This window comes from Pseudophryne corroboree, chromosome 8 (genome assembly GCF_028390025.1).
Source record: "Pseudophryne corroboree isolate aPseCor3 chromosome 8, aPseCor3.hap2, whole genome shotgun sequence".
Lineage (NCBI taxonomy): Eukaryota > Metazoa > Chordata > Amphibia > Anura > Myobatrachidae > Pseudophryne > Pseudophryne corroboree.
This window is the reverse complement of record NC_086451.1, coordinates 457551494-457575702: the sequence shown is the minus strand read 5'-3', so window position 1 is coordinate 457575702 and position 24209 is coordinate 457551494. Positions and strand designations below refer to the sequence as shown.

Below are 24209 nucleotides of genomic sequence, written 5' to 3'. Positions count from 1 at the left end.
TCCGCAGGTGGAGCTAATTATTTCACTTGCGATTCTGTGAGGAGACCTGCAAAACATGCACTGTGTGTGCCCTCGAGGACCGAGTTTGAGAACCTCTGCTGTAGAGCATTTGATGCACATAGGGGAATATTGGCCCTCATTCCGAGTTGATCGGTCGCAAGGCGAATTTAGCAGAGTTACACACGCTAAGCCGCCGCCTACTGGGAGTGAATCTTAGCTTCTTAAAATTGCGACCGATGTATTCGCAATATTGCGATTACTAACTACTTAGCAGTTTCAGAGTAGCTCCAGACTTACTCTGCCTGTGCGATCATTTCAGTGCTTGTCGTTCCTGGTTGACGTCACAAACACACCCAGCGTTCGCCCAGGCACTCCCACCGTTTCCCCGGCCACTCCTGCGTTTTTTCCGGAAACGGTAGCGTTTTCAGCCACACGCCCCTGAAACGCCGTGTTTCCGCCCAGTAACACCCATTTCCTGTCAATCACATTACGATCGCCGGAGCGAAGAAAAAGCCGTGAGTAAAAATACTTTCTTCATAGTAAAGTTACTTGGCGCAGTCGCAGTGCGAACATTGCGCATGCGTACTAAGCGGATTTTCACTGCGATGCGATGAAAAATACCGAGCGAACAACTCGGAATGAGGGCCATTGTCCAATAGTATCTCCTTTTCTCTGACGTCCTAGTGGATGCTGGGAACTCCGTAAGGACCATGGGGAATAGCGGCTCCGCAGGAGACTGGGCACAAAAGTAAAGCTTTAGGACTACCTGGTGTGCACTGGCTCCTCCCCCTATGACCCTCCTCCAAGCCTCAGTTAGATTTTTGTGCCCGGCCGAGAAGGGTGCATTCTAGGAGGCTCTCCTGAGTTTCTTAGTAAAAGTTTAGTTTTAGGTTTTTTATTTTCAGTGAGACCTGCTGGCAACAGGCTCACTGCATCTAGGGACTAAGGGGAGAAGAAGCGAACCTGCCTGCTTGCAGCCAGCTTGGGCTTCTTGGCTACTGGACACCATTAGCTCCAGAGGGACCGAACACAGGCCCAGCCTCGGAGTCCGGTCCCAGAGCCGCGCCGCCGGCCCCCTTACAGAGCCAGAAGCAAGAAGAGGTCCGGAAAATCGGCGGCAGAAGACATCAGTCTTCATCAAGGTAGCGCACAGCACTGCAGCTGTGCGCCATTGCTCCTCAGGCACACTTCACACTCCGGTCACTGAGGGTGCAGGGCGCTGGGGGGGGGGGCGCCCTGAGCAGCAATAGAAACACCTTGGCTGGCGAAAATACATCACATATAACCCCCAGGGCTATATGGATGTATTTTAACCCCTGCCAGAATACAGCAAAAAGCGGGAGAAAAGTCAGCCGAGAAGGGGGCGGAGCCTATCTCCTCAGCACATGGGCGCCATTTTCCCTCACAGCTCCGCTGGAAGGACGTCTCCCTGACTCTCCCCTGCAGTCCCGCACTACAGAAAAGGGTAAAACAAGAGAGGGGGGCACTAATTAGGCGCAGTATAAATAAAACAGCAGCTATAAGGGGAAAAACACTTCTATAAGGTTATCCCTGTATATATATAGCGCTCTGGTGTGTGCTGGCATACTCTCCCTCTGTCTCCCCAAAGGGCTAGTGGGGTCCTGTCCTCTATCAGAGCATTCCCTGTGTGTGTGCTGTGTGTCGGTACGATTATGTCGACATGTATGAGGAGGAAAATGGTGTGGAGGCGGAGCAATTGCCTGTAATGGAGATGTCACCCCCTAGGGAGTCGACACCTGAGTGGCTGAGCTTATGGAAGGAATTACGTGACAGTGTCAGCTCTTTACAAAAGACGGTTGATGACATGAGACAGCCGGCTACTCAGCTCGTGCCTGTCTAGGCGTCTCAAAAGCCATCAGGGGCTCTAAAACGCCCGTTACCTCAGATGGCAGATACAGACGCCGACACGGATACTGACTCCAGTGTCGACGATGAAGAGACGAATGTGACTTCCAGTAGGGCCACACGTTACATGATTGATGCTATGAAAAATGTTTTACATATTTCTGATAATACAAGTACCACTAAAAAGGGTATTATGTTTGGTGAAAAAAAAAAAAAAACTGCCTGTAGTTTTTCCTGCATCTGAGGAATTAAATGAAGTGTGTGATGAAGCGTGGGTTTCCCCCGATAAAAAACTGATAATTCCTAAAAGGTTATTAGCATCATACCCCTTCCCGCCAGAGGATAGGGCACGTTGGGAAACACCCCCTAAGGTGGATAAAGCGCTCACACGTTTGTCAAAACAGGTGGCACTACCGTCTCCTGATACGGCCGCCCTTAAGGAACCTGCTGACAGAAAGCAGGAGAATATCCTAAAATGTATATACACTCACACGGGTGTTATACTGCGACCAGCAATCGCCTCAGCCTGGATGTGCAGTGCTGGGGTGGCTTGGTCGGATTCCCTGACTGACAATATTGATACCCTAGATAGGGACAGTATATTACTGACTATAGACCATTTAAAAGATGCATTTTTATATATGCGTGATGCACAGAGGGATATTTGCCGACTGGCATCAAGAGTAAGTGCGCTGTCCATTTCTGCCAGAAGAGGGTTATGGACGAGGCAGTGGTCAGGTGATGCTGATTCCAAAAGGCATATGGAAGTATTGCCTTACAAAGGGGAGGCGTTATTTGGGGTAGGTCTATCAGACCTGGTGGCCACGGCAACTGCTGGGAAATCCACATTTTTACCCCAGGTAGCCTCTCAACATAAGAAGACGCCGTATTATCAGGCGCAGTCCTTTCGGCCCCATAAGGGCAAGCGGGCAAAAGGCTCCTCATTTCTGCCCCGTGGCAGAGGGAGAGGAAAAAGGCTGCAGCAAACAGCCAGTTCCCAGGAACAGAAGCCCTCTCCCGTTTCTGCCAAGTCCTCAGCATGACGCTGGGGCTTTACAAGCGGACTCAGGCACTCCCCTAAAGTCTGCTTTACCGACGTCTCCCTTCGACAGGGAGGCGGTATTGGAAGCCATTCACAAGCTGTATTCCCAGCAGGTGATAATCAAGATACCCCTCCTGCAACAGGGACAGGGGTATTATTCCACGCTGTTTGTGGTACCGAAGCCGGACGGCTCGGTGAGACCTATTTTAAATCTGAAATCCTTGAACACTTACATACACAGGTTCAAATTCAAGATGGAGTCACTCAGAGCGGTGATTGCGAACTTGGAAGAAGGGGATTATATGGTGTCTTTGGATATCAAGGAGGCTTACCTCCATGTCCCAATTTACCCTTCTAACCAAGGATACCTCAGGTTTGTGGTACATAACTGTCACTATCAGTTTCAGACGCTGCCGTTTGGTTTGTCCACGGCACACCGGGTCTTTACCAAGGTAATGGCCGAAATGATGATACTCCTTCGAAGGAAGGGAGTTTTAGTTATCCCGTACTTGGACGATCTCCTGATAAGGGCAAGATCCAGGGAACAATTGGTAGTCGGGGTAGCACTATCTCAAGTAGTGTTGCGGCAGCACGGTTGGATTCTCAATATTCCAAAATCGCAGCTGATCCCGACGACACGTCTTCTATTCCTAGGGATGATCCTGGACACAGTCCAGAAAAAGGTGTTTCTCCCGGAGGAGAAAGCCAGGGAGTTATCCGAACTAGTCAGAAACCTCCTAAAACCAGGCCAAGTGTCAGTGCATCAATGCACAAGGGTCCTGGGAAAAATGGTGGCTTCCTACGAAGCAATCCCTTTCGGCAGATTCCATGCAAGAACTTTCCAGTGGGTCCTGCTGGACAAATGGTCCGGATCGCATCTTCAGATGCATCAGCGGATAACCCTGTCACCAAAGACAAGGGTGTCTCTCCTGTGGTGGTTGCAGAGTGCTCATCTTCTAGAGGGCTGCAGATTCGGCATTCAGGACTGGGTCCTGGTGACCACGGATGCCAGCCTGCGAGGCTGGGGAGCAGTCACACAGGGAAGAAATTTCCAGGGCTTGTGGTCAAGCCTGGAGACATCACTTCACATAAATATCCTGGAGCTGAGGGCCATTTACAATGCCCTAAGCCAAGCAAGACCTCTGCTTCAAGGTCAGCCGGTGCTGATCCAGTCGGACAACATCACGGCAGTCGCCCACGTGAACAGACAGGGCGGCACAAGAAGCAGGAGGGCAATGGCAGAAGCTGCAAGGATTCTTCGCTGGGCGGAAAATCATGGGATAGCACTGTCAGCAGTGTTCATTCCGGGAGTGGACAACTGGGAAGCAGACTTCCTCAGCAGGCACAACCTCCACCCGGTAGAGTGGGGACTTCACCCAGAAGTCTTCCACATGATTGTAAACCGTTGGAAAAAAACAAAGGTGGACATGATGGCGTCCCGCCTCAACAAAAAATTGGACAGGTATTGCGCCAGGTCAAGGGACCCTCAGGCATTAGCTGTGGACGCCCTGGTAACACCATGGGTGTACCAGTCAGTGTATGTGTTTCCCTCCTCTGCCTCTCATACCCAAGGTACTGAGAATTATAAGACGGAGAGGAGTAAGAACTATACTCGTGGCTCCGGATTGGCCAAGAAGGACTTGGTACCCGGAACTTCAAGAGATGCTCACAGAGGACCCGTGGCCTCTACCTCTAAGAAGGGACCTGCTCCAGCAAGGACCCTGTCTGTTCCAAGACTTACCGCGGCTGCGTTTGACGGCATGACGGTTGAACGCCGGATCCTGAAGGAAAAAGGCATTCCGGAAGAAGTCATTCCTACCCTGATCAAAGCCAGGAAGGATGTGACCGCAAAGCATTATCACCGCATTTGGCGGAAATATGTTGCGTGGTGCGAAGCCAGGAAGGCCCCAACGGAGGAATTTCAACTGGGTCGATTCCTGCATTTCCTGCAAACAGGAGTGTCTATGGGCCTAAAATTAGGATCCATTAAGGTTCAGATTTCGGCCCTGTCGATTTTCTTCCAGAAAGAACTGGCTTCAGTTCCTGAAGTTCAGACGTTTGTCAAGGGGGTGCTGCATATACAGCCTCCTTTTGTGCCTCCAGTGGCACCTTGGGATCTCAATGTAGTTTTGGGGTTCCTAAAATCACATTGGTTTGAACCGCTTAAATCTGTGGATTTGAAATATCTCACATGGAAAGTGGTCATGCTGTTGGCCCTGGCTTCGGCCAGGCGCGTGTCAGAATTGGCGGCTTTATCTTATAAAAGCCCTTACCTGATTTTTCATACGGACAGGGCAGAATTGAGGACTCGTCCACAATTTCTCCCTAAGGTGGTTTCAGCGTTTCACCTGAACCAGCCTATTGTGGTACCTGCGGCTACTAGGGACTTGGAGGACTCCAAGTTGCTGGACGTTGTCAGGGCCCTGAAAATATATGTTTCCAGGACGGCTGGAGTCAGAAAATCTGACTCCCTGTTTATCCTGTATGCACCCAACAAGCTGGGTGCTCCTGCTTCTAAGCAGACGATTGCTCGTTGGATTTGTAGTACAATTCAGCTTGCACATTCTGTAGCAGGCCTGCCACAGCCAAAATCTGTAAAAGCCCATTCCACAAGGAAGGTGGGCTCATCTTGGGCGGCTGCCCGAGGGGTCTCGGCTTTACAACTTTGCCGAGCAGCTACTTGATCAGGGGCAAACACGTTTGTAAAATTCTACAAATTTGATACCCTGGCTGAGGAGGACCTTGAGTTCTCTCATTCGGTTCTGCAGAGTCATCCGCACTCTCCCGCCCATTTGGGAGCTTTGGTATAATCCCCATGGTCCTTACGGAGTTCCCAGCATCCACTAGGACGTCAGAGAAAATAAGAATTTACTTACCGATAATTCTATTTCTCGTAGTCCGTAGTGGATGCTGGGCGCCCATCCCAAGTGCGGATTGTCTGCAATACTTGTACATAGTTATTGTTAACTAAATCGGGTTATTGCTGTAGTGAGCCATCTTTTCAGAGGCTCCTCTGTTATCATGCTGTTAACTGGGTTCAGATCACAAGTTGTACGGTGTGATTGGTGTGGCTGGTATGAGTCTTACCCGGGATTCAAAATCCTTCCTTATTGTGTACGCTCGTCCGGGCACAGTATCCTAACTGAGGCTTGGAGGAGGGTCATAGGGGGAGGAGCCAGTGCACACCAGGTAGTCCTAAAGCTTTACTTTTGTGCCCAGTCTCCTGCGGAGCCGCTATTCCCCATGGTCCTTACGGAGTTCCCAGCATCCACTACGGACTACGAGAAATAGAATTATCGGTAAGTAAATTCTTATTTTTTCAAATTTCCTGATGATCTGATATTTTAGTCTGACAGAGTTTGTTTTACTGTTGTTGTTGTTTTTTTTTTTTTTTTTTGGGGGGGGGGCGCAAACTATTGCCTTGCCCCGGGTGACGAAAATCCTAGTTTCCGCCCTGCTGTGCCAACATGTAATACTATAATACAGGATCAAATCCTTACAGGGTCCATTCTGCGAAATCCATGATGGCTGTATACTGTACCTCTGTCTGTGAGTCCTGGCAGAGAAGGGGTTACAGCTCCTGTGTCTGTGGGCTGCTGCTATTCTGCATCATTATTCAGATTGCTCTCCTATGTGTCACCCACCCCTGAGGCCCAGTGCAGGAGGCTTCTTATACAAGGTCATGTATGAGGTTATACATTCACCTGTCCATCCCAGCAGAGTCTAGTGATGTCAGTGCATGGGTGTAACTGGCCATAGTGCATTTTCTTGTTATGTAATGGCTTCATATCCAGACAGCTGCTCATCTGGAAGGGATATCTGCAGCCAGCGAGCTGGACGCATGACGTTGTGTCTTGTATACCCGTCACCCCAGTCTCCTGTGTCAGTGTGACAGGAACCTCATTCACTATCCCTGAGGGCCTGTACTGTTCCCCTTGTGTGCACGCACAGAACGCTAAGGGATATTTGCCCATCGCTTCTACAAAATAATTGGTGGTGGGACCAGGGCCGGCAACAGGGGGGGTCAATGGGGACACCTGTACCGGGCCCCAATATTTCCGTTGCCGGCCATGGTTGACACCTATCCGTGCGGTTTTGATTGTCAAGTGCAATCCCTCCATGCACTTTATATTTTCCTCAATCGGTGACTATACTAAATGATGAAAGGAGGGGGGGGGGGGGGGGGGGGGAGTGTTGCCTAATTACTAGTGACTGACAGTTGTGTTCAAGCGCATTTGATCTTGAAGCCTATATAAATGCATCCAGTGGCGCAGGAGGCAGCGCAGACATATATGGCTTTCGGCGATTGCTCTACATATGCGAGTATTTGAACTTAAGATGGGTTCTGGAAGATGGTTCCAGCAGTACTCATGAGGTAAGAGATAGAGGCATTGAGGGAAATACCCTCCCTGGATACCTGGGATCCGGTCTGAAGATCGACAATGTTTAGGTCGACCACTATAGGTCGACAGTCACTAGGTCGACATGGATGGAAGGTCGACAGGGTTTCTAGGTCGACATGTGCTAGGTCGACAGGTCTAAAGGTCGACATGAGTTTTTCACATTTTTTTTTCTTTTTTTGAATTTTTTCACACTTAACGATCCACGTGGACTACGATTGGAACGGTAAAGTGTGCCGAACGTAGCGGTAGCGGAGCGAAGGCACCATGCCCGAAGCATGGCGAGCGAAGCGGTGCACTAATTTGGGATCCCGGTCACTCTACGAAGAAAACGACAGCAAAAAAAATAAAAATCATCATGTCGACCTTTAGACCTGTCGACCTAGCACATGTCGACCTAGAAACCCTGTCGACCTTCCATCCATGTCGACCTAGTGACTGTCGACCTAAACATTGTCGACCTAGACACTGTCGATTTGATGAACCACACCCGGATACCTACCTCACTTACCTGGGGAGAGGAAATCTTGAGAGAGAGCATTAATTTTCCTTAAGTCATTGTGGCCTAGGCTGAGACCTGCAGAGAGACAGTGAGCGACGGGGGATACAGGTAGCAGCTGCTATAATCTGCCCTCTACACCTGAGATCACCAAATAGGGACATTCCTGCATGAGGTGAACAGATGTTTCCCGTGCAAAGCGACATAAACACTGTATACAGCCCACAGCTACAAGCCGCATACCTCACACATACGCGCGGGGCCCATTGCTGTTTGAGACATCTGTGGTAGCAAACAGGAATTTTTCAATACAGGTCCCTAGATCGGTCATCAGTGAGAATATATAGAGAGAGGGAGACGCCAGAGAGTCCTGACTCAGTGTTGCTCAGTGACTGGAGGTCCACATTAGTCTGTGCCTCCCTAACACCCCACCACCTTAGCTCGCCACAGCGAATATAACTGCATATCTATACGACAAATAATCCCCGATCAGCCCCTAGTTATAGTAGGCAATAATATCAGTATACAAATTAGATAAAGGCAATAAAGTGCACAGTGAGATGAGTGAGGCCCCATGCACTCCAGCTACCGTCCCCATGCACTCCAGCTACCGTCCCCATGCACTCCAGCTACCGACCCCATGCACTCCAGCTACCGACCCCATGCACTCCAGCTACCGACCCCATGCACTCCAGCTACCGTCCCCATGCACTCCAGCTACCGTCCCCATGCACTCCAGCTATCGTCACCATGCACTCCAGCTATTGTCCCCATGCACTCCAGCTACCGGCCCCATGCACTCCAGCTATCGTCCCCATGCACTCCAGCTACAGGCCCCATGCACTCCAGCTATCGGCCCCATGCACTCCAGCTACCGTCCCCATGCACTCCAGCTACCGTCCCCATGCACTCCAGCTATCGTCCCCATGCACTCCAGCTATCGTCCCCATGCACTCCAGCTACCGGCCCCATGCACTCCAGCTATTGTCCCCATGCACTCCAGCTATTGTCCCCATGCACTCCAGCTATTGTCCCCATGCACTCCAGCTATCATCCTCATGCACTCCAGCTATCATCCCTATCATCCCCATGCACTCCAGCTATTATCCTCATGCACTCCAGCTACCGGCCCCATGCACTCCAGCTACCGGCCCCATGCACTCCAGCTATCATCCCCATGCACTCCAGCTATCGTCCCCATGCACTCCAGCTACAGGCCCCATGCACTCCAGCTACAGGCCCCATGCACTCCAGCTATCGTCCCCATGCACTCCAGCTATCGTCCCCATGCACTCCAGCTATTGTCCCCATGCACTCCAGCTATCATCCCCATGCACTCCAGCTATCATCCTCATGCACTCCAGCTACCGGCCCCATGCACTCCAGCTATCGTCCCCATGCACTCCAGCTATCGTCCCCATGCACTCCAGCTATCATCCCCATGCACTCCAGCTATCATCCTCATGCACTCCAGCTACCGGCCCCATGCACTCCAGCTACCGGCCCCATGCACTCCAGCTATCGTCCCCATGCACTCCAGCTATCATCCCCATGCACTCCAGCTATCGTCCCCATGCACTCCAGCTACAGGCCCCATGCACTCCAGCTATCATCCCCATGCACTCCAGCTATCATCCCCATGCACTCCAGCTACAGGCCCCATGCACTCCAGCTATCATCCTCATGCACTCCAGCTACCGGCCCCATGCACTCCAGCTACCGGCCCCATGCACTCCAGCTACCGTCCCCATGCACTCCAGCTATCATCCCCATGCACTCCAGCTATCATCCCCATGCACTCCAGCTATCGTCCCCATGCACTCACTCCAGCTACCGGCCCCATGCACTCCAGCTACCGGCCCCATGCACTCCAGCTACCGGCCCCATGCACTCCAGCTATCGTCCCCATGCACTCCAGCTATCATCCCCATGCACTCCAGCTACCGGCCCCATGCACTCCAGCTACCGGCCCCATGCAATCCTGCCGCCAGGAGATCTATCGGACCCTGTCACTAGTGGCCACAGTCCGTTATGCACACCGGACCATATATTCTGTGCCTCCTGTTTAAAGGGTCACAGTCTTGCCATCTTGGGTGCACTCTTGTGCCCCCTTGGCAGTCCTATACCCCCATGCTCCCTCTCGCTGCCCCTGAGCCTACTGTATATAGCCTTCTTACAAATTATGACAACCCCTAGCACGCTCTGGCAGCCAGTGGCGTTATCAGGGTCATTCCTCCCACTCCAGGCGGCAGAGACGGGGCACTCTCCTCGCCCTTCACCAGCGCTGCACTCTGCAGCGAGTGATTACAGAGGGGATACGGGGTGACACAATGCTCTTCCTGCAATCACTGCCGCGGTGGGAGGAGCAGGAGATGGACAATAAGCACCCTCGCTCTACTACTTCCCTCACCACAGTGTCAGTGGAAAAATCACAAGTGGAGTCAGGAGGGGACTCCTGGTAACACTCATTTATAATGACCAGCAAGAAAAACAAGAATATAAACAGAAACAGAGAAAAGTGCCCCTTAAACTGGGACTACCTTTTGTTCCACATACATGGAGCACAGAGCGTGTTCCCGGCAGCCACTCTGAGGCCTGTGCCGGGAATACAGGGACAGCCAGCGTGGGACGGAGGAGGGGGAGGAACGCGCTGCTGGGTAACGTTGTTCCATTCCAGCTGTAATCTGTTCCAAATGTCCAGGGGTTTGGTGACTGAAACCGCAAAGCTCCGTTACTGCACATTGTCATCTGATCCTCTGTGGAAGTCACAGGCCACTGTCCTGTACAATATGAGACTGACGGGGCTATGGGTTCCTATGCCAGGCTATGCCACTAATCTGTGTGAGGGCGACATAAGTGGCCGCTGTTGTGTCACCGATAATGCGTCACGGTTTGATAGACGGTTGGGTTTAAGGGCTATTCCTAAATAACCATTATCAGGAGAAGCTTTTCTCATTCAGCAATAAGGGATTGTCATGTCACACCGCTGCAAAGAACAGGCGGGGCCAGAACAGAAGTACCATTGGGCAAACCTAGGCAGCTGCCTATAGTGCCATCAATTAGGGGGCGCCTAGATCACTGAGGCCTCATGTCACTCATTAAATCTTTGGAATGCCCTCTGTGATGCCACCACATGGAGTAACCAGCAGTGGACTTCCGACACCTACATGTCGGCACCACACCGTCACTCTGAGGGCTAGGAGATGACACCCCAACCTATCACCTGTTAGGGTAATAAGAATAGGGGTTGGTGCTGTCAGGTGAGATGCGACTGCTGTGCATGGCTCTTGTAGAGACCTAGTGGATGTCTACTACACACAGAGATTCCACGTCAGTAAGAGAAAGATTAATATAAGTGTATAGATGTAGGAAACATGTGCCCTTATTTATCAATGAGTGATAAATTGCACCACCCAATCCGCTCCTAACTTCATTTTTCAAACCCAGCCTGTGACATGGAAGGAGCTGATTGGCCGGTGCAATTTATCACTCACAGTGAAGTTTATGACTCATTGATAAATAAGGGCATTTGTGTTTAATTAAACCCATAATGTGTGGAAATAATATCAGTTTATAGACAATTACAGGCTATTACTCCTTATTAATTATAACATACAGAAAACTAAAAACTTTTTTTTTTGTATAATTTTTCTGACCAAACGTTTCTAGCTAACTTCCAGGGTAACCGCCAGTGTGTGACTTGCAGCATTCTCCTGAATAAACCTTTACGGCTGCTGTAGGCTTCCGCGGCGCTGCGATTCGGCCCAAGCTGTGCTCTGGCTGGCTATAAAAGTGATGAAATAAAACTGAAGTCATTAAGAACTTCATGTGAGTTATTGGGAACCTCTGGTCTTTCTAGGGCTGAGTGTCTGTCTGCTCCGTGTGTTTTCCTGTGGGAACCATCTATGGATGAGATGCTAAGTGGACAGAATGACTCAGAGCTTCCATATAATGTACCCGGTTATTATAAACATCTGCACGGTGTCACATTTGTTACTCAGAGCAAATGTAAAAGCTGCTTTGGCTGGAATAAAGAGAAATAACACGCTCATTGGGGGAAGTGTATCAAGCCTTTTAAAGAGTGGACAATTGGAGATGTTCAATGTGCACCAGGGTTGGCACAGTGGTTAGCATTGCTGCCTCGCAGCCCTGATGGCATTAGTTACATTCAAAAGGCACTATGGCCCAAATGTATGAAGCCTTAACAAGTGATAAAGTGGAGATGGATAAAGAGAGATAAAGTTCCAGCCAATCAGCTCCTAACTGCCATGTAACAGGCTGTGTTTGAAACATGACAGCTAGGAGCTGATTGGCTGGTACTTTATCACTCTTTATCCGTCTCCACTTTATCACTTGTTAAGGCTTAATAAATTTGGACCTTTATGTGTGGAGTTTGTATGTTCTCCATGTGTTTGTGACTTTGTCTATTGGATAGGTCATATAGATTATAAGATGCACTGGGGCAGGGACTGCTTAAAATGACTCAGTGGTCTATTTACTAAGCCTAAGGGGGACATTTACTAAGCAGTGATAAGAGCGGAGAAGTGAGCCAGTGGAGAAGTTGCCCATGGCAACCAATCAGCACTGAAGTAACATCTATAATTTGCATACTATAAAATGATACAGAGCTGCTGATTGGTTGATGGGGAAATTTCTCCACTGGCTCACTTCTCCACTCTTATCACTGCTTAGTAAATGTACCCCTAAGAGAGAGATAAAGTGGAGAGAAAGCACCAGCCAATCAGCTCCTGTCATTTTTCAAACAGAGCCTGTAACATGACAGGGGCTGATTGGCTGGTACTTTATCTATCTGCACTTTATCTCTCTCCAAGGCTTAGTAAATATACGGATAAATCACCTGTGTAAAGTGCTGCGTAATATGTATGCGCTATATAAATAACTGATAATGATTGTGTTCACCTTCGTGCCTGAAGCAAACCATTTTTATGTAACCATTACACCAGTGACCGATCCCAGTCTATGTGACTTCATTTACCAAGACTGAGTACATACATAAATATTAGAGATGAGCGGGTTCGGTTCCTCTGAATCCGAACCCGCCCGAACTTCAGGTTTTTTACACGGGTCCGAGCAGGCTCGGATCTTCCCGCCTTGCTCGGCTAACCCGAGCGCGCCCGAACGTCATCATCACGCTGTCGGATTCTCGCGAGGCTCGGATTCTATCGCGAGACTCGGATTCTATATAAGGAGCCGCGCGTCGCCGCCATTTTCACACGTGCATTGAGAGTCATAGGGAGAGGACGTGGCTGGTGTCCTCTCCGTTTAGAGAAGAGAGAGACACAGTATTTTGGGGAGCATTATTAGGAGGAGTACTACTATACTGTATACTACTTGCTGAAGTGATATTTATAGATTAGATAGTGTGACTGTAAGTGTATTATCTGACTTGTGGGGGAGACACTGACAGTGGGGAGCAGTTAGAGTCTGAGAGCAGGACTCAGGAGTACATATAACGTACAGTGCACACTTTTGCTGCCAGAGTCAGTGCCACACTGCCATTGTTGTGACCACACTGACCACCAGTATAATAATATATTTTGTGATTGTCTGCTTAGGCCTCGGAGTACTAGTTGCAAGTTGCAACGTGACCTGAAGTGACCACCAGTTTAATAATCAATCACCACCAGTTTAATATATATATATATATATATATATATATATATATATATATAATTGTATATAATATATATATATATAATATTGTATACCACCTACCCGTGGGTTTTTTTTTTTTCATTCTTCTTTATACATACTACTATAGTAGCTTACTGTAGCAGTCTGCGGTGCTGTGCTGACCTGACAGTGTCCAGCAGGTCCGTCATCAGTCATTACATAATAAATATATATAGTACCTGTCCGGCTGCAGTACTAGTGATATTATATTGATTTCATCTCATTATCAATAATTTATCATCCAGTCTAGACTCTATATTAGCAGCAGACACAGTACGTTAGTCCACGGCTGTAGCTACCTCTGTGTCGGCACTCGGCAGTCCATCCATAATTGTATACCACCTACCCGTGGTTTTTTTTTTTCTTTCTTCTTTGTACATACTACTATAGAGTATAGTAGCTTACTGTAGCAGTCTGCGGTGCTGCTGAGCTGACAGTGTCCAGCAGGTCCGTCATCAGTCATCATTACCTAATAAATATATTATCTACCTGTCCGGCTGCAGTACTAGTGATATTATATATACATACATATATATATTGATTTCATCTCATTATCAATCATCCAGTCTATATTAGCAGCAGACACAGTACGTTAGTCCACGGCTGTAGCTACCTCTGTGTCGGCACTCGGCAGTCCATCCATAATTGTATACCACCTACCCGTGTTTTTTTTTTTTCTTTCTTCTTTGTACATACTACTATAGAGTATAGTAGCTTACTGTAGCAGTCTGCGGTGCTGCTGAGCTGACAGTGTCCAGCAGGTCCGTCATCAGTCATCATTACCTAATAAATATATTATCTACCTGTCCGGCTGCAGTACTAGTGATATTATATATACATACATATATATATTGATTTCATCTCATTATCAATCATCCAGTCTATATTAGCAGCAGACACAGTACGTTAGTCCACGGCTGTAGCTACCTCTGTGTCGGCACTCAGCAGTCCATCCATAATTGTATACCACCTACCCGTGGTTTTTTTTTTTCTTTCTTCTTTGTACATACTACTATAGTATAGTAGCTTACTGTAGCAGTCTGCGGTGCTGCTGAGCTGACAGTGTCCAGCAGGTCCGTCATCAGTCATCATTACCTAATAAATATATTATCTACCTGTCCGGCTGCAGTACTAGTGATATTATATATACATACATATATATATTGATTTCATCTCATTATCAATCATCCAGTCTATATTAGCAGCAGACACAGTACGTTAGTCCACGGCTGTAGCTACCTCTGTGTCGGCACTCGGCAGTCCATCCATAATTGTATACCACCTACCCGTGTTTTTTTTTTTTCTTTCTTCTTTGTACATACTACTATAGTATAGTAGCTTACTGTAGCAGTCTGCGGTGCTGCTGAGCTGACAGTGTCCAGCAGGTCCGTCATCAGTCATCATTACCTAATAAATATATTATCTACCTGTCCGGCTGCAGTACTAGTGATATTATATATACATACATATATATATATTGATTTCATCTCATTATCATCCAGTCTATATTAGCAGCAGACACAGTACGGTAGTCCACGGCTGTAGCTACCTCTGTGTCGGCACTCGGCAGTCCATCCATAAGTATACTAGTATCCATCCATCTCCATTGTTTACCTGAGGTGCCTTTTAGTTGTGCCTATTAAAATATGGAGAACAAAAATGTTGAGGTTCCAAAATTAGGGAAAGATCAAGATCCACTTCCACCTCGTGCTGAAGCTGCTGCCACTAGTCATGGCCGAGACGATGAAATGCCAGCAACGTCGTCTGCCAAGGCCGATGCCAAATGTCATAGTACAGAGCATGTCAAATCCAAAACACCAAATATCAGTAAAAAAAGGACTCCAAAACCTAAAATAAAATTGTCGGAGGAGAAGCGTAAACTTGCCAATATGCCATTTACCACACGGAGTGGCAAGGAACGGCTGAGGCCCTGGCCTATGTTCATGGCTAGTGTTTCAGCTTCACATGAGGATGGAAGCACTCAGCCTCTCGCTAGAAAACTGAAAAGACTCAAGCTGGCAAAAGCACCGCAAAGAACTGTGCGTTCTTCGAAATCCCAAATCCACAAGGAGAGTCCAATTGTGTCGGTTGCGATGCCTGACCTTCCCAACACTGGACGTGAAGAGCATGCGCCTTCCACCATTTGCACGCCCCCTGCAAGTGCTGGAAGGAGCACCCGCAGTCCAGTTCCTGATAGTCAGATTGAAGATGTCAGTGTTGAAGTACACCAGGATGAGGAGGATATGGGTGTTGCTGGCGCTGGGGAGGAAATTGACCAGGAGGATTCTGATGGTGAGGTGGTTTGTTTAAGTCAGGCACCCGGGGAGACACCTGTTGTCCGTGGGAGGAATATGGCCGTTGACATGCCTGGTGAAAATACCAAAAAAATCAGCTCTTCAGTGTGGAGGTATTTCAACAGAAAAGCGGACAACAGGTGTCAAGCCGTGTGTTGCCTTTGTCAAGCTGTAATAAGTAGGGGTAAGGACGTTAACCACCTCGGAACATCCTCCCTTATACGTCACCTGCAGCGCATTCATAATAAGTCAGTGACAAGTTCAAAAACTTTGGGTGACAGCGGAAGCAGTCCACTGACCAGTAAATCCCTTCCTCTTGTAACCAAGCTCACGCAAACCACCCCACCAACTCCCTCAGTGTCAATTTCCTCCTTCCCCAGGAATGCCAATAGTCCTGCAGGCCATGTCACTGGCAATTCTGACGATTCCTCTCCTGCCTGGGATTCCTCCGATGCATCCTTGCGTGTAACGCCTACTGCTGCTGGCGCTGCTGTTGTTGCTGCTGGGAGTCGATGGTCATCCCAGAGGGGAAGTCGGAAGACCACTTGTACTACTTCCAGTAAGCAATTGACTGTCCAACAGTCCTTTGCGAGGAAGATGAAATATCACAGCAGTCATCCTGCTGCAAAGCGGATAACTGAGGCCTTGACAACTATGTTGGTGTTAGACGTGCGTCCGGTATCCGCCGTTAGTTCACAGGGAACTACACAATTTCTTGAGGTAGTGTGCCCCCGTTACCAAATACCATCTAGGTTCCACTTCTCTAGGCAGGCGATACCGAAAATGTACACAGACCTCAGAAAAAGACTCACCAGTGTCCTAAAAAATGCAGCTGTACCCAATGTCCACTTAACCACGGACATGTGGACAAGTGGAGCAGGGCAGGGTCAGGACTATATGACTGTGACAGCCCACTGGGTAGATGTATGGACTCCCGCCGCAAGAACAGCAGCGGCGGCACCAGTAGCAGCATCTCGCAAACGCCAACTCTTTCCTAGGCAGGCTACGCTTTGTATCACCGCTTTCCAGAATACGCACACAGCTGAAAACCTCTTACGGCAACTGAGGAAGATCATCGCGGAATGGCTTACCCCAATTGGACTCTCCTGTGGATTTGTGGCATCGGACAACGCCAGCAATATTGTGTGTGCATTAAATATGGGCAAATTCCAGCACGTCCCATGTTTTGCACATACCTTGAATTTGGTGGTGCAGAATTTTTAAAAAAACGACAGGGGCGTGCAAGAGATGCTGTCGGTGGCTTAAGAATTGCGGGACACTTTCGGCGTACAGGCACCACGTACAGAAGACTGGAGCACCACCAAAAACTACTGAACCTGCCCTGCCATCATCTGAAGCAAGAAGTGGTAACGAGGTGGAATTCAACCCTCTATATGCTTCAGAGGTTGGAGGAGCAGCAAAAGGCCATTCAAGCCTATACAATTGAGCACGATATAGGAGGTGGAATGCACCTGTCTCAAGCGCAGTGGAGAATGATTTCAACGTTGTGCAAGGTTCTGATGCCCTTTGAACTTGCCACACGTGAAGTCAGTTCAGACACTGCCAGCCTGAGTCAGGTCATTCCCCTCATCAGGCTTTTGCAGAAGAAGCTGGAGACATTGAAGGAGGAGCTAACACGGAGCGATTCCGCTAGGCATGTGGGACTTGTGGATGGAGCCCTTAATTCGCTTAACAAGGATTCACGGGTGGTCAATCTGTTGAAATCAGAGCACTACATTTTGGCCACCGTGCTCGATCCTAGATTTAAAGCCTACCTTGGATCTCTCTTTCCGGCAGACACAAGTCTGCTGGGGTTGAAAGACCTGCTGGTGAGAAAATTGTCAAGTCAAGCGGAACGCGACCTGTCAACATCTCCTCCTTCACATTCTCCCGCAACTGGGGGTGCGAGGAAAAGGCTCAGAATTCCGAGCCCACCCGCTGGCGGTGATGCAGGGCAGTCTGGAGCGACTGCTGATGCTGACATCTGGTCCGGACTGAAGGACCTGACAACGATTACGGACATGTCGTCTACTGTCACTGCATATGATTCTCTCACCATTGAAAGAATGGTGGAGGATTATATGAGTGACCGCATCCAAGTAGGCACGTCACACAGTCCGTACTTATACTGGCAGGAAAAAGAGGCAATTTGGAGGCCCTTGCAGAAACTGGCTTTATTCTACCTAAGTTGCCCTCCCACAAGTGTGTACTCCGAAAGAGTGTTTAGTGCCGCCGCTCACCTTGTCAGCAATCGGCGTACGAGGTTACATCCAGAAAATGTGGAGAAGATGATGTTCATTAAAATGAATTATAATCAATTCCTCCGTGGAGACATTGACCAGCAGCAATTGCCTCCACAAAGTACACAGGGAGCTGAGATGGTGGATTCCAGTGGGGACGAATTGATAATCTATATCGGAGGATGATGATGAGGTGGACATCTTGCCTCTGTAGAGCCAGTTTGTGCAAGGAGAGATTAATTGCTTCTTTTTTGGTGGGGGTCCAAACCAACCCGTCATTTCAGTCACAGTCGTGTGGCAGACCCTGTCACTGAAATGATGGGTTGGTTAAAGTGTGCATGTCCTGTTTATACAACATAAGGGTGGGTGGGAGGGCCCAAGGACAATTCCATCTTGCACCTCTTTTTTCTTTAATTTTTCTTTGCGTCATGTGCTGTTTGGGGAGGGTTTTTTGGAAGGGACATCCTGCGTGACACTGCAGTGCCACTCCTAGATGGGCCCGGTGTTTGTGTCAGCCACTAGGGTCGCTTATCTTACTCACACAGCTACCTCATTGCGCCTCTTTTTTTCTTTGCGTCATGTGCTGTTTGGGGAGGGTTTTTTGGAAGGGACATCCTGCGTGACACTGCAGTGACACTCCTAGATGGGCCCGGTGTTTGTGTCGGCCACTAGGGTCGCTTATCTTACTCACACAGCTACCTCATTGCGCCTCTTTTTTTCTTTGCGTCATGTGCTGTTTGGGGAGGGTTTTTTGGAAGGGACATCCTGCGTGACACTGCAGTGACACTCCTAGATGGGCCCGGTGTTTGTGTCGGCCACTAGGGTCGCTTATCTTACTCACACAGCTACCTCATTGCGCCTCTTTTTTTCTTTGCGTCATGTGCTGTTTGGGGAGGGTTTTTTGGAAGGGACATCCTGCGTGACACTGCAGTGACACTCCTAGATGGGCCCGGTGTTTGTGTCGGCCACTAGGGTCGCTTATCTTACTCACACAGCTACCTCATTGCGCCTCTTTTTTTCTTTGCGTCATGTGCTGTTTGGGGAGGGTTTTTTGGAAGGGACATCCTGCGTGACACTGCAGTGACACTCCTAGATGGGCCCGGTGTTTGTGTCTGCCACTAGGGTCGCTTATCTTACTCACACAGCTACCTCATTGCGCCTCTTTTTTTCTTTGCGTCATGTGCTGTTTGGGGAGGGTTTTTTGGAAGGGACATCCTGCGTGACACTGCAGTGACACTCCTAGATGGGCCCGGTGTTTGTGTCGGCCACTAGGGTCGCTTATCTTACTCACACAGCTACCTCATTGCGCCTCTTTTTTTCTTTGCGTCATGTGCTGTTTGGGGAGGGTTTTTTGGAAGGGACATCCTGCGTGACACTGCAGTGACACTCCTAGATGGGCCCGGTGTTTGTGTCGGCCACTAGGGTCGCTTATCTTACTCACACAGCTACCTCATTGCGCCTCTTTTTTTCTTTGCGTCATGTGCTGTTTGGGGAGGGTTTTTTGGAAGGGACATCCTGCGTGACACTGCAGTGACACTCCTAGATGGGCCCGGTGTTTGTGTCGGCCACTAGGGTCGCTTAGCTTAGTCATCCAGCGACCTAGGTGCAAATTTTAGGACTAAAAATAATATTGTGAGGTGTGAGGTATTCAGAATAGACTGAAAATGAGTGTAAATTATGGTTTTTGAGGTTAATAATACTTTGGGATCAAAATGACCCCCAAATTCTATGATTTAAGCTGTTTTTTAGTGTTTTTTGAAAAAAACACCCGAATCCAAAACACACCCGAATCCGACAAAAAAAATTTGGTGAGGTTTTGCCAAAACGCGGTCGAACCCAAAACACGGCCGCGGATCCGAACCCAAAACCAAAACACAAAACCCGAAAAATTTCCGGCGCTCATCTCTAATAAATATACAGTTCTCCATACAGAATTATTAGGGTCCACTTAATCTAATGAGAGTTAGTACAACAAACCCGGCTAAGTAATTAATTAATGTAATTAAAATGTGGACATCATCTATGGGCAGCTCAGGCGGCCATTTTTGTGTTCAGTCAGTAGCTGATTCAACCAGTCTACAGGCAGCTTGGTGATGACGTCATTTCAGGTTACTGCTGCTAATCTATAGATACATGCAGTGCATGATGGGAGTTGTAGTCTACCGTACTTCCCAACTGTTCAGACTTATATAATGACTGTCGACAAAATCTACCAAAACTCACACCACATATCGGCCTTGGAAACTCTCTGGTGTTTCCCCCTATTTGCCTGCACCCTGTAGTAGTGTAAGCGCTGGTTTATGGATCACCTATCATTGTTTATGTATCATTAGGCTCAGGGTACCCAGCGGATGACAGCCACAACAATGAGGTCTATATTGAACACCGCCCGTCCGCACCCCTGCCAAACTACCGAGGTAAGACACAGAATCACAAAAAAATGATATATAATTACTAATTAATAGCACAATGTGCCAAATGAACTATGGGCCTAATTCAGTCCTGATCGCTGTTGTGCAAAATCACAAAGCGGATGATTATCAAACAACTGCGCATGCGTACGGATTGTAATGTGCAGGGGCGAGGCCAAACTGCAAAAAAATCTGCGTCTTTTTGATAGCTAGGTGTTCGCAGGCTAATAGATAGGAAGAGGACGTTTGGGGGCGGTAACTGCCCGTTTTCTGGGAGTGTCAGGAAAAACGCAGGCGTTCCCAAGCGTTTTCAGGGCGGGTGTGTGACGTCCGCTCCGGCCCGATCAGCCCGCTTGTATTGCAGTATAGGAGTAAGTCCTGGGCTACGCACAGACTGCACACACAAAAATCATTTGATGGTGAGTGAGTTGCGAACGGATTTGCAGCTGCGACACCATTTGCAAAGGTTTTCGCACGGCGTGCACAGACTTGCACAGATGCAGATTTTCACTCTGTCTGGGCGGCGACTATCTGATCGCAAACCTCTGCAAATTCGTAGTACAGGTTGAGTCTCCCTTATCCAAAATGCTTGGGACCAGAGGTATTTTGGATATCAGATTTTTCCGTATTTTGGAATAATTGCATCCCATAATGAGATATCATGGCGATGGGACCTAAATCTAAGCACAGAATGCATTTATGTTTCATATACACCTTATACACACAGCCTGAAGGTCATTTAATACAATATTTTTAATAACTTTGTGTATTAAACAATGTTTGTGTACATTGAGACATCAAAAAACAACGGTTTCACTATCTCACTTTCACTCCAAAAAGTCAGTATTTCGGAATATTTGGATATGGGATACTCAACCTGTAGTGCGATGAGGTCTGAATTAGGCCCTATATCCCATACAAATCTAGAGGATTTCATTTAAACAAAATGCCCAATGTATTTCCATCTTATTACAGTATATGTTGTATAAAAACTGTCATGTCTTTTGTTAAGTGTTAAAACTACTCTGCAATAAGTTGCGTTGTGCACATTGCTATATTAACATGAATATCCATCCCACATCCCAAGCCACTAACTGTAATAATTTGCCCTGTTAGCAGCAAACTAAGATGTAGCAAACTTTATTTTATACTTCACCTGTTTATATAAAATATTTGGCCATAGTTTTTGGACCTGGAAAATGGATATGCCTTTAGTTATCATTGTATATTCGTATAGTGTCCTCGTAGTACTAGCTGCTTTCCAATATTGAACCACAGAATTGAGGAGGACATACATATGAGGCCCTGGTGGGAATTGAACACAGAGGGCGAGATTCAATTGTTGTTCTTGCCAGCAGCCACTAGATGGCGCCCAACGGAGCAATTGAATTGGTGCTTAGTTCTGGTGCAATCAGATGCCAGCGCTGGCATTTCAGCTCGCACCCACCGGGGGCGGCAAGCTGAAACGCGTGTAAAGTGACCCGTACTTTAAATGCGCAAACGGAACTTTATGCAGTGCGCTCATTAGTTCGGTCGGGATTAGCCACTTTATGTGACTAAACCCTACCTCTATGGGCGCGATCAGCGCAATAAAAAAGATCAATAGAATATCGACCCTCGATCTCCAGTCACTTTAGACGGCAAATCGGGCGCAATATAACAATTGAATACCGCCCAAAGCTGCCATGAGAAATTTTGGGCCCCCCGCTACTAAGGATTGTGGGGCATGGCTTTGCCACATTGTGTATATTGGGCCCTCCCTGTAGAGGCTGCACGGCCCCCTTTCCACAGAAGCTTGTCTGTGTATCTTTAACAGGAATATGCGTGAGCATTTTCTAAAAACCCTTCCCCCATTTTAAATTGGTTCTTTCACTGAAGCACAGTGCAAGCAGCCATTTTATGGGCTCAAACAATATTAATGAGAACTAGCAACATCAGTGAGGTGAATTGTTGGTCTACATCATTATCTCCTTTTCAAAATCCCTCTGAAGGTCACAAAATATGGAGATCAGTTACCCAGACAGGGCCTCACAACTTTCAGCAAGTCATGTGAAGGCGGAGGGTGAAGGATCTTTCTATCTAAAAAGCTATTTTATCATGGGATTGCTGCTGTAAGATAATATTATGACACGCTATAAGGCTTTCCTCTGATCTGTGACTCACAGTGATAAACAAGAGATTTGCACTGGATGCTAGCTCTTGGCTGATGTTACTCTCATGCCTCATTTGTATGTTTCCTGGTTGCTGTTCGTGACCCCAGGAATTTAATTAGGAACAAACAGCAACTCTGAGAGCTGGCAGGAGAAACTAATTCTTTATTCCATGGGTTTTATAGAATAGGTTTTACAGCCTGTGGTGCATCTACCTTCTAACGCACATGAGTATGCAAGCAGCCATGCCCCTGAGCTTCAATACATTACTGAATTATATGTTTTACATGCTTTTAAGACATTTCCAAGTCTGTTCCGTCTGCATTTCCTCAGTATGACTCTGGGATGACCCATCAAGCATATTGTTTAGGCCAATTGCATGTGGAAACACTTACAGTGCAGTCCCAATGATGGATGGAAGTTTTCCACTGCGTCAACACGTCTCATACACTGTACTATAACTTGGGGCTTATTCAGGAGAATGGAATGATCACGGGAATAGATGTGCAGGATCTGCAAGTGTTTAGTGACTGCACGCACGCGTGTACATTGTATTATGCGGAACATCTTGTCCCAATCACTGTCGTCGTACGTTCACATACTTACATAAACAAGAGGCTCTAAGTATCTAGGACATGTCCGTTATATGCTAACAATTGCTCTACACATATTTATATCTCATCATTACTACCCTGATGCCGGTCTGTATTTTGGCAATAACAGGTCTTCTCAACTGAGCGCAGTCATTTACGAGGTGCGGAATGTGCAGTGTGTAGGTCAGGGGCAGCTGTGAGGGGGCTGTGCTCCTGAATTTGTGAAGGTACATCTGGATTTCCTCCAGGGAGAGAAAATGGGTGCTTTTTGGCGTAGCGGACAGGTGCACAGGCTGAGGGTGCAATAAGGGTTTCTTGTAAGGTACGGAGTAAGCACTCAGTAGCACCTAGCTGTGCACAGTACATAACAAACACCAACATCAAGGTTACTGCAGTGAAATAAAAGGTGGGGGGTTCATGTACAGGAGCAGGTGTTGCTGTACAGAGGGCCACATGGCTGTGCTCACTCCGCAGAAGGTCAGACAACCAGCTCAGAGCACCGGCTGACGAGAGCATCTCCAGGTTCATGCAGTAATGAAACGCGTCGCGCTCACAAGATTGCCACATGCAAAAAAGTCTCGATGTCCCTTACTCTAATTAGTGGGGATACACTGAGCAGTATTTTAGAAGATAACGGGGAAAAGCATATTTATTGAAAGGGGTGTTATTAAGGTGGTATGTGTCTGAACTTTGATTGAACATTTACAAACTGGTGCAAAAACATGGTATCCGGTGTTCTGCACCGAATGTACTATTTCCTGGGCTGATCCCATATTTATTGGTGGTCTGTATACAGTACGGACATGTGACATCACATGTCCCCCTTCCTGCTGCTGGGTTGCGCTGCATCAAGCCTTAATGTACTGGGTAACAGTGGAGGGAGGATTATAGGGCTGCCGCAGATGTGCCCCAATGAGGGCTGCTGTAGATGTACCACAATGAAGGATGCCACAGACGTGCCACCCTGACAGCTTCCATGGGTGTACCACAATGAGGGCTGCCATAGGTGTACCACAATGA

The 24209-nt window shown here is 48.0% G+C and overlaps 1 protein-coding gene across 1 annotated transcript in view; it reads left to right on the top strand.

The window, feature by feature from the left end:
* SRPX2 (sushi repeat containing protein X-linked 2) overlaps positions 1-24209 on the top strand; it is a 44830-nt gene that overhangs the window by 6505 nt on the left and 14116 nt on the right. Inside the window, exon 3 of the mRNA XM_063935759.1 lies at positions 20369-20452. Within this exon, the coding sequence (XP_063791829.1) occupies positions 20369-20452 (84 nt within the window). The remainder of the gene's footprint in view (positions 1-20368; positions 20453-24209) is intronic.